Here is an 11,197-nt window from a genome sequence, read left to right as displayed (position 1 = left end):
TCAATGCTTTCCAGGCTTTTGATATATGGTCATAGGACTAACTCTTTCCTATGTACGTGTGTCCAAGCTCCTATATCCACTTTCGATCAGAGTTTTCCCTTATGGTATAAAAAAAATACAACTTTGCTGCTTGTAAAACCAACAGCACAACGGCTGAGTGGTAGTTTTTCTATCAAGAGTGTAACGCAAATCGGAAAAGTTCCGTAAAATTAGTATGATCACCATTTAAAACAACAGATCACCATGTGAACGCATGTTTCTACATGTAAACATTGCAAAGGGTTTATTCAAGCCCCAGTGTTTTTCTCTCGTACCAATGTTTTGAAAACAAAAATAAGAAATTCCCTGAACACAGACACGTTAAATAGAATGATTCATGCCAAGAGAACATTTGAAAATTCAACATCAGACAAAATCGAAATTACAATACCTTATCTGACGACGGACCGCATATTCTAACCTCAACAGTGTACCAACATCTATTGACAGTGTTGGGTTCACATTATGTTTCTTACACATACATACATATAATATATATATGTATGTATGTATATATGATCTTAATGAATATATCAACAAACATGGTAATTTGCAAACAGGGTAATGTTGTGCGAATTAAAGGTAAAATAGGCAACTCGACATCGAAGCACTAGTGCCTGTGCGCGCCAATTTTAGTGTGGAAGTTGCATTCAACGTGCAGGATTTGGACAAGTGTGTTGCATTGTGACATAGCCGTGCGTGGTCATACTTATACATTAAAGAACGCCCCCAACATACTGCCCCAGCATTCACCTAAACTTAAAGTAAATATTATTGATCAACTTCAAACACTATTGAACTGTCAGTGTAAGTTATATCAGACAACTACTGATCTGCCAAGTTGCAAGTAGCTCTGCGAAATCTACTTTCGAGTGTTGTAGCCGTAGCTCATTGTTCTCTAGTCTGTATTATATTGAAACAGGGATAGCCATTCAGGTGAGTTAATTAACAAGATATTGTCGGTAGTTAAGTGTCCACAAGCACAGGTAAAACAGGAGGTCGGGATTGAATGAACATAGAATTGTTTATATGTATTTATGTCTGATTCCCGTATGTTATTTTCCGATAGTAGGTTACAAGTTTGTTTAATCCCTGGTATGTTGGTCTACTTGGTCTGTATTGAATATAGACCAAGTCACAGGTAATAATGTAATAACATACAAGGGATTAAACAAACTTGTAACCTACTATCGGAAAATATTCATTACGTTGTTGATAGTGTCATATATACTGGTTATTGGCTTGAATTGCCAATGTAAAATGAAAAAAGTCTAAATCTATAAGTCAATTACAGATAGTTCTAATTTACGCGATGTATAGGGACCGCGAGACATCGTGTAAATGAAAAATTGCGTAAATTAATTTGGGGTAGATGGGGAGGGAGGCACAGAAACCAATATTTTAATTTTTTTTTTCTGCACCAGCTTCTTAATACTATAATAGTTAATGATTATGTCTGGATGTAAAAAATCTAGACCAGGTTCATGTTAATTCATCCAAATGGCATAATTCAAATTAAATTAATCATTTTATCAGTCGCATTAAACAAAATTCACATGAAATAGACTCTCATGAATTAACAAATACCTGGAAGATATAACCTACATGAGAAGTTAGGTTGTTTACATTTGGAAGATGATACACAAGTAACCCCCAATCCCCCTAGTAGTATATTGCCTGTTGGGTTATAGAATATAGATGAAAACTGAACATTTGAAGCTGATTAGTTCAAGGAAAAACTGAATGCTTATTAGAGGGAAAGAATAATGACTTGTAGAGATTTTATATTACTAGACTTTGCATTAATGGTAATACCATTAATGCAGTCATTATTCAAATGTAGAGATCAGTCTTTGAAATTTGGTCAACCTAAGTATATAAGAAAATAATTAGGGGACTTTCAACTAGATATGGCCATGATGCTGAGACATAATTTTGAACATAACAGACTAGGAGAAATGCAGAGTAATTTAGACACTTCAGGACCTTTGAGAGGAGTGCCCCAAGGCTTCCAATAAACCCTCTGAATATGTCGGTACTAGTTCAGATTTATGTTTTCAGAGAAGACCTACTTATTCACAGAGTTCTATGATTTGACTGGTTGTACATGTGTTGTATAATGAGTGGAATTGATGGCAACAAATTATTCCTGTAATTTTGCTAAACTGCATTAGTACCCAACTTAAATATTTCTATTTGGTCCAGTGTTTAAATATGTGTTTTTCTGTTTCATTTTCAGTATAGTAATGCCACGTAATGTTGAAATCAAGGCCAAGGCATTAGACCTTGCCACGCTACATCGAGTAGCAACACAACTGTCAGGAGGTAGTGGGAAAGTGCTGTACCAGGAAGATACTTTCTATAATTCACCCAAAGGAAGGCTCAAACTCCGCAAAATTAAGGCAAGAAATAATCTAATTGATGACTTAGACTTCTCCAGTAAACTGAAATTATTTTTCTGTGGTAACCAATGAAGATGATGTTATACATGTAGAATTGGTTATAAATTAATTTCTGTATATACACCCAGGAGGAGCCAAGATGAGAGGGAGGGAGGGCTGGTGGATAGGGGTGGAGTGGGTGGGAGTGGAATTGTGCCTTTTGACTTTGGCTACCTCCCTTTTAAGGTGGAAAAAGTCCTTGGTATATTATGTGTATATATACATAGATACCCATACCAGGTACATCAACTCTTAGATTAGCCGAGATGGTATAGATATAGACAAAGCTAAAACTATATTGGAATTTAAAACTAGTCAGAATAGTTGGGGAAAAAAAGACAGGGCCTTATAAGTATAACTGCTTTCGTGTATGTTACAGCAAGGTAAATACATACTTATGCTAAAGGCTCTTTTCCTATAAGGACAACTGGATAAGATCCATTCATCCAACCTTCTCATCTTAAAGGATTGAAAAATTCCATGAGGCTGTAGAGATCATACCACATGTAGACACTGACATAATCAATAACATGTTCAGTTTCTACATCTGTACCAAGCAAACTGTTACATATCTTAACATATATATATATATACATACAGGCTTTAAGAGATCATGGAAGTAAAGAAAGACCACAAGTCAGAAGGATGGGAAGAAATACAGTTTTCCATATAGATGTATTAATATGTGGAATAGCTTAGGTGATATAGGCCAAGTTCAAATCAAAATGTAATGACTGGAAATCAAAGGTATAAAGTAAGTTGGAACTGTTCATGAATTTGAGTTTAGGTATGTTAGAAAATTAGAGAATAGGAGACAAGACCCAAAGAGCGTTGTTCCTTTCCTTATGCTACAGGTAGGTAAATATACCAAAGGCTTTTCCCCCCTTACAAGGGAGGTAGCCAAAATCAATATGCATAATTCCACTCTCATCAATATCATCCCCACCCACTCCACTCCTATTCATCACCACTCCCTCCCTCCCTCTTATCTTGGCTCCTCCCAGATGACAGGTCATCCCTGCATCTTGCCCATTACCCTGAGTCAGAAGCAATGCAGCAAGACATAGCACATAAACAGCAAGGCCACTCAATTTTATCGGTGAGCCCCTCTCTGTCCCCTCCTGTAAAAACATTGAAGACAGGGAGAAATCCCTTCAGGCTGCATCAAAATATTATTCACACATAACTACTCCCTGACACAACATCATCCATAAACCACCATGTGAAGAGGTACCTAAATCTAATCTTGGCTCTTCCTGTTGCAAATCGTTTTCAGATACTTCAGTTTAATTATACCTAAGCCTTAGATATGTTAAACAACCATGTCATATCCATCAGCACCTCAAATGAATACATTCTGGGTTTCTTAAATGATGATTTTTTTTTTCTAGTTTTGATAAACTACCCTCCTTTACCTCCTCTTTGACTTCAACACTTTGGTGCAATATGGTCCCCAAAGATAAAAGTGCTGTTATTACTAAAGGTGGAATGGGTGGGGGGATGGGGGTTGAGGTAGTATGTGTGAGCAAATTTTGACGCAGCCTGAAGGGATTTCTCCCCGTCTCCTCCTTTATGCATGGGGGAACGGAGAGGGGGGGTCGCCGATTTAATGAAGCGGCCTTGCTGTGGATGTGCTGTGTCTTGCGACACTGGTTCTGACCCAGGGCAGTGGGCAAGGTGCAGGGATGACCCGTCAACCAGGAGGTGCTAAGATGAGAGGGAGGGTGGGTTGTGGAGTGTATTCAGGGATGGAATGGGTGGGAATTATTTTATGCCTTTTCCTTTTTGGCTACCTCCCTTGTAAGGGGAAAAAAGCCTTGGTATATGTATGTGTGTATTACTAATGAGATTTAAAATGCCATGACAAGATCATGTATGAATTATATATATTATATGTAGGATTGGCACAAAATTTTGTTTCCATATTCTTTAATTTGTGCTATATTTTTTGGAGTGAGAAATGAGGAGGAGAATGGGGGTGGAAAGAGAGTTGGGAGATAGGATTGATGAAAGAGTATTGGGATGGTTTGGACACAAGGAAAGAATGAGTGAGGAAAGATTAGTAAAAGAGGTGTGGAAGGCATAGGTGGATGGAGTGAACATGAGGGGGCAACCAAGGATGAGATGGATGGGTGGGTTAAAAGGGGCATTTGGAAAGAGGCGAATGTCTGTTGAGGAAGGATGGGAGAAGACAGAAGATAGGGGTCAGTGGAGAATTGTTGTGTATGGATGATGCTGTGATGCATGAGGTGGAGTGGGTGGGGGATGGCAGGTGAGGGAGTATGTGTGGAAAAATAATTTGATGCAGCCTGAGGGAATTTCATCCTGTCTTCTCTTTTTTTTTTGCACGAGGGGATGGGGGGTTGCCGATTTAATGAAGTGACCTTGCTGTGGATGTGCTGTGTCTTGTGACACTGCTTCTGACCCAGGGCAGTGGGCGAGATGCAGGGATGACCAGAGGGAAGAAGGGGGGTGAATGGGAGTGGAGTATGTGGGGATGGAATGGGTGGGAGTGGATTTTATGCCTTTGTTTATTTGCTATCTTCCTTGTTAGGGGGAAAAAGCCTTTGGTTTATGTATTTTGTTCCCCCATACTAAGGTATTGACTGCATGGTTATATGTAGTCAAGACTTTAAGGACTATTTTGGGGACTTCTACAGACTAGAGCCATACAAGAATACCATTACTATGTTCTGATATATGTCATAGAGGATTAATAAAGAGGATGGAGTGAGGGGCCCAGGAATCTAACTCTTAGTTTTAAGTTGAAAAAATGAAAAGAAATGAGCAAGAAATTGTTTACAGATATTTGCCTATCTAATAATATGCAGCCTGGTGGGGGTCAACGCTTTATCCTTGAGGTGCTGAGGTGGAAGGGGTGGTTGAATGGGTTTTATTTTTTAATGATGTAGGTTATTGTCACAGGTATTTTGATGGCTAGACCCAGTTCAAAGACTAGATGTCAGCCCCCTTGGGTATGCACCTCCAAATGCAAGAGAGAAAAGTTGATAAGGTTTGATGGGCAGCAGTGAGGTGAATTCATTTTACATCCAGACAGTACAATGTAACCCAAAACAATAAATTTCTGAGACAAAAAGTCTACAATGGAGTCCCGTGAGAACCCATACTTAGACCAACATTATTCAACTTTTTTTTTACAAGTGTTCTTCCTGCACCAGATCCAGAGCATAACACCAAAGCACTCACCTTGACAGATGATGGTCATGATAATAATAATGATGATTATTGTTGCTGTGAGTTTCACTGGAAAACACTTAGTCCTACAGTGGCTGGCAATAGTCCTCGGGGCTTCTCATATGTCTCTGTGAAGAAACTTTGTACTGTTGTCTTTTGTATTGATGTGGGAATATTTCCGTGTCACTGGAAGAAAAAGGTAGGAGGGGATGTCATCAGTTGTTGGCTCTCCATGTTGGGCCCAGTCAAGATCGAGTGTCAGCTCCTCAAGGCTGCATCTCCTGATGAAGGTGAAGAGATTAGCAAATTTTGAAAATGGGCAGGTACCTGTCATTCACACTCTATGCAGATAACCTCAGTGCACTATACCCACTTATTAAGGACAAAAATATACCAGTTCCTACTTGTTCAATAAACATTCTTCTAACAAGGAAGAGAGGAAAAATAGGTGTGGGTGGAGTGTTTTTCACTGGATGAGGAAATGATATTTCTCAAAGGGATGTTCTTTTCTGCTTTGTACCATTCTTGATAATGAATGTTGTGTGTGTCTGCATATAATGAAGTAGTGGGGAAATACCAGCCTAAGCTGTCAGGCCATATGTTGAGATGTTGCATTCCCTTTGACCTCAGCAGTGTGGTGGGGGTCAGGGATAACCCTTCATTCACAATATATATATAATTTTTTTATTATTATTATTTATTCAGGGTGTAGGGTGGGTGTATACTCTGACTCACCTACTACCTATATAACAGGGAAGAGGTCCTTTAATATATGTATATCATCCAGGAGGTGCCAAGATAAGAGGGTGGAGGGGAATGGAATATATAGGAAATGGAATGGGTGGGAGTGGTTTCTATGCCTTTTTCTTTTTGGCTACCCCCTGTGTAGGGGGAAAAACCTTTGGTGTATGTATGTATCCTTGATTTTGCTAAAGGTTTAATTGATTTGTTTATTTCTATTATGAAGGATGAGCAAGAAGAGCTGATCTATTATGAACGTGATGACAAGATAGGACCAAAAGGTAGTGATTATGTAAAGGTAAGTTTTTATTATTTTCTGGTTACTTGAAACATTCCTAACCTTCTTGCTACCATAGTTTTCCTGAAACTGAATAAATTATTTCAATACTAGTCAAAAGACATCTTTTATGCCATTGCCCAAGTTCTCTCTTGAATGAATTAAGAACAATTTCAATAATTGTCATCATTTAAAGTATCACTAACAGAAAACTGACACCACAGTTGACTAACAGTGGTCCTCAGACCCTCCCCTAAGTATTTAGAAAGAAACATTGGACTGTAGTTTGTGTTGCAGCTACATAATTGTGTAAAATTGTGTCGACATCATCAGCTTCTAGTAGCAGAAGAACATTCACCAGTTGTCAGGTATCATGAAGTAAAAAGGTGGAAGAAATAATGTTGAAATAGATCTTGGGCCTGGTCCAAAGACCAAATGTCAACCCCTTGGGGCTTTACCTTCAGATGGAGGTGAAGGTGTTGACAGGTTATGAAGTTATAAAGTCCATCTTGTTGGATCAACATTTGTAGGTGTCCATAGTTGATCCCAATGATCCCAAGAGCAAATGTAAAAACAATATAGATTTTTTTTTTTTTTTTATGTGCTGACTCATCATTTTCAGGTTAATGGCAAAGAAGGTGAACTCAGTGGAACAATGGCTACCTTACTGGAGAAGTGTTTGGGTATTAAAGGAGTTGTAAAGAAAAAGCGAACTCTGTACCTGGTTGGTCAGACTCGGGTACATGTGGACCAGGTGGAAGGCCTTGGGAATTTCATGGAACTAGAGGTAATTTTTGTTTTCCTTTTATGTTATGTAATTATGTAACCCTTCATCCACACAAAACTAAGATAAAAGGGAAAACAGATATGTTTGGGTGCATGCCTTGGCTGGCCACCTCCCAGGGGGAATAGGCCTTTTGATGTGTATAGTTTGAATTATATATTCTATTCAATTTATCCATTGAGATGTACCAGTTCCACATCATCATAAGTTAGGGACATATGTGGGGGAGCCTCACTCTTGTACTGTCAACAATACCCATGGTTTACATGAGCAAGCACCCATGGAGCCAACTTTCTCATTCAAGACAGCTCTTGTCCTAGATACAAGTTCTGTGGCTGTCCCCAATGTCTCTTCCACTGTGGGTTGTCTCTTGTGGAGACAAATCTGTGAGTGGGATTAACATCAAGGAAGTGCGTCATATGCCCATAAACTACAGAGTTGATGTTAACCCCTTCCATACGGTGCCGCACACGTAGGCGTCATGGACTAAGATCTCGGTGGCAGCAGCCAATGCCAGCCGTACGACGTGTCGTAATAATACTCGCATCATAAAATATAGTCACCGCTTATATCGATCGTTCTCTCTTCACCCGTGAATTTTGATAACCATAGAAAATGCGATTACAAAAGAATTAGAAAGAATGTCATTATGGAGGGGCGACTACAATAAATATAATCAAGATGCCGATATGGCAGCCTCGCGAATACACTCGCTCCCCATGACGCCTACGTGTGCGGCACCGTATGGAAGGGGTTAATGAATTATTGTGGTAACAGGCTTAAATTGAGTTGCATGAAAAGGTCTCTCAGTTTGATACATTGTTGTTCCAGTGATTCTCTATGATTCTTTGAAGACACTTGCCCCCCCAAAGACTTTGAGATGAATCTTCAAGTCAGAATTCGGTGTCTATGCGTCACAGCTGTAGCCTACACAAGTGACTTGAAGATTCAAATCTTAGTCAGTCTATCACTCTGTTGCCCCAGATCTCCCAGGTAGGCAACAACTTCTGGATTGGTCCATAAGTTACTCAGGGAATAAATTTTGTGTTTTGTTGTTTGGGTATGGTTAGGATGGGGCAGTGTATATGTTCATTGTCTTCTCAGTGATGATTGTATGTGGGGTGGTTTATATACGTGTCTAGGCCTATTCTGTGTTTGTACTGTTTTAGTGCTAGATTTACTAGTGCAGTTTGGCTTCTCTTGGGAGGGATTATTCTGTGGTGCTAATGTCAAGTGGGGGAGGTTGTTGATAGAAAAGGGTGTTTAGTGGTTGTTCTCGAAGTGCTTGTTTTGTTATCAGTGAATGTGTTTTTATATGATTGGGGTTATGAGGATGGATAGAGTGAGAAATGTGGAGGTCAGGCAGAGTTGGGGTGGATAGAACTGCCAGATAGGGTTGATCAAAGAATACAGTTTGTGTATGCACATGGAAAGAATGATTAGCAAAAAGTGTGGAGGTAGATGGAGTAAATTTGAGACACCAAGATTTAGATGGATGGGGTGAAAAAGGCAAGGTGCTAGAGGAATGTCTGTTGAGCAGGAAAGGAAGAGGGCAAGAGATATATATGAGTGGAGTGGTTGTGAACAGATGAGGAATTGATGCAATCCAAAGGGAGTGAATGAGGTCAGGAGGGTCAACATATTAATGTAGTGGTGGTAAATGATTACTGGGTCCTACTCTGGAGGTGCTATGTCTTGTAGTATTGCCTTTGAACTAAACAGTTAGCAGAAATTACCCTTTATCCACAAGGAGCCAAGATGGAACAATAAATGAATTTTTGTATGGATGAAGGATGGGTATATATTTGGACTTAACTCATTTGAACAACAGATCATGTGGACATTATCAAGGAACTCTTTTTCCCCAATTGTAGTTATTAGCAATGCATCATTCAGTCATACAAGAAGCAGGTCTGACAGCCTTCAATCTGTGGGCAAGATGATGGGCAAATTGGACAAAGTTGCTACTTTGGATGAAACCTACACCAGAAGAAGAGGGTTGTGGATAGGGCACTGTGAGGAACCCAAGGGCATGTACATGGGGCCCAGCCAAATTTGAGGCTCTGGGTGGATCCATACCTTTCCGCAACTTTGGCCTGAGGGGTGTCCAAGTCAAACCCGCAGGAGACCTTGTGACCCTGAACTTGTGGTAAAGATGGTGGCCAAAATGACCCTTAAAAAAGGAGGGGGTGACCAATAGACTGACTGAAATTGTCAGCTTGGCCAAAACCTGCCCAAGAGGGAGAGTCACGCACAGGTACATGTGGGGATAAAAGGACTTTGAGCAAGAGGGAAATTCTGTTGAGGGGGAAAAGGAGAAGGCAGGAGAGAGGGGTGAGTGGAGAATGGTCTTGTATAGATGATATTTTGATGCAGTTTGAAGAGATTTCTCCCAGTCTTCTCTATTTTCTGCATGATGGGATGAGGAAGGGTTGCCATGTAAGTGAAGCGGCCTTGCTGTGGGTGTACTGTGTCTTGCTACATTGCTTCTGACCCAGGCAGAAGCAAAGAGCCAAGATGAGAGGGAAATGAGGGTGAAGAAGATCTTGGTATGTAGATAATTATTGGTGGTCTTTGAGAGGCACCATGTTATTGCCAAACTTCAAGCCTTGTTTTTATTGCAGGTAACCTTGAAGGATGATGAAACTTTAGAGCAAGGAGAAGAAATAGCAAAGGACCTTATGAAGAAACTTGGGGTAGATGAAGATGCCCTTCTCTCTGGGGCCTATATGGATATGTTGAAATAACATTACAGCAATGAAGTACATCTTGTCAATTTCATATAATTTTTTTGGTATAAAATTTGAACTGGTATTGATTTCAGTTCATATTGAAAAATGTGCTTTTGATTTACCATTATAATATTTTATCAATACAAGGGCTGCATTCACAAAGCTGAATCCCTAAAATGTATTCCATGGCAAGATGGTCTTTCCATGAAATACATACTAAAGGATTCCTTGGCAAATTCAAAGCATACAACCATTCATTGACCCTCTCATCTTATATTTCCCACCTGATTTGGAGGCATTTTAAAGGCACAAAAGATACCAAGGGGTAGGTGCCGAAAGAAGGACCAGTCATGCACACAAAGATGGTGGGAGGAGAAACAACAAAGTGCATGAATGGTGATGTCAGCAAGATGGAGGCACAGGATTTGATTTTCCGCGCAGTAATGGGCACTAATGTGCCCATGTAAATAGAAATTTTCTGCATGAGTAGCAACGAGGTTTTCCCCATAATTTGACTGCGAAAATAGAATTTTGTGTACATAAGGGCATGCGTAAATAGAGGTACCACTGTGTATACAAATGAACAATAAGGGACCCAAAACTGAGCCCTGGGGAACTCCACCAGTGACATTTCATTTTGATTTTACACTGTTTAAGGTGACCCACTTTTCTGTCGCTTATCCATTCAAACACATTTCGTCCTACACCATGGTCTTTGACTTCAATAATTTCTGATGGTGCACCATGTTGAACGCTTTGCTAGAGTCAAGTTAATAACATTGTAACTATCATTATCAGACACCTTGTAGACATTAGTGTAAAAAGATTAGTTACACATGATTTACCCATGGAGAACCTGTGCTGAGTCATGAATCAAGTGTAAATATTGTGATCTTTTGATTCTATCGGCTATTATCGATTCAAGCATTTACCCATAATTAATATAAAACTGATTGGCCTGTAACTGTGTATAGATGATTTGTCACCC

General features: G+C 39.6%; 1 protein-coding gene across 3 annotated transcripts; it reads left to right on the top strand.

Annotated features, from left to right (window-relative positions):
- Positions 1-648: 648 nt before the first annotated feature.
- Positions 649-10,315, top strand: LOC143040675 (uncharacterized). 3 transcript variants are annotated; one of them, XM_076211942.1, is made up of 5 exons: positions 649-803; positions 2,279-2,441; positions 6,643-6,714; positions 7,316-7,480; positions 10,102-10,315. In XM_076211942.1, exons 2-5 carry the CDS (start codon positions 2,286-2,288, stop codon positions 10,222-10,224), a joined length of 516 nt encoding a protein of 171 aa, XP_076068057.1. In that variant the 5' UTR covers positions 649-803; positions 2,279-2,285; the 3' UTR covers positions 10,225-10,315. The 3 variants fall into 3 exon arrangements, with proteins under 3 accessions (XP_076068057.1, XP_076068059.1, XP_076068058.1); XM_076211944.1 differs by having other exon boundaries at positions 650-846; XM_076211943.1 differs by lacking the exon at positions 649-803 and adding an exon at positions 836-975.
- Positions 10,316-11,197: the final 882 nt, after the last annotated feature.

This window comes from Oratosquilla oratoria, chromosome 29, assembly GCF_046742065.1.
Source record: "Oratosquilla oratoria isolate Oo_2021 chromosome 29, ASM4674206v1, whole genome shotgun sequence".
NCBI lineage: Eukaryota > Metazoa > Arthropoda > Malacostraca > Stomatopoda > Squillidae > Oratosquilla > Oratosquilla oratoria.
The sequence above is the reverse complement of the archived record's forward strand: the minus strand, read 5'-3'. Positions and strand labels throughout refer to the sequence as shown.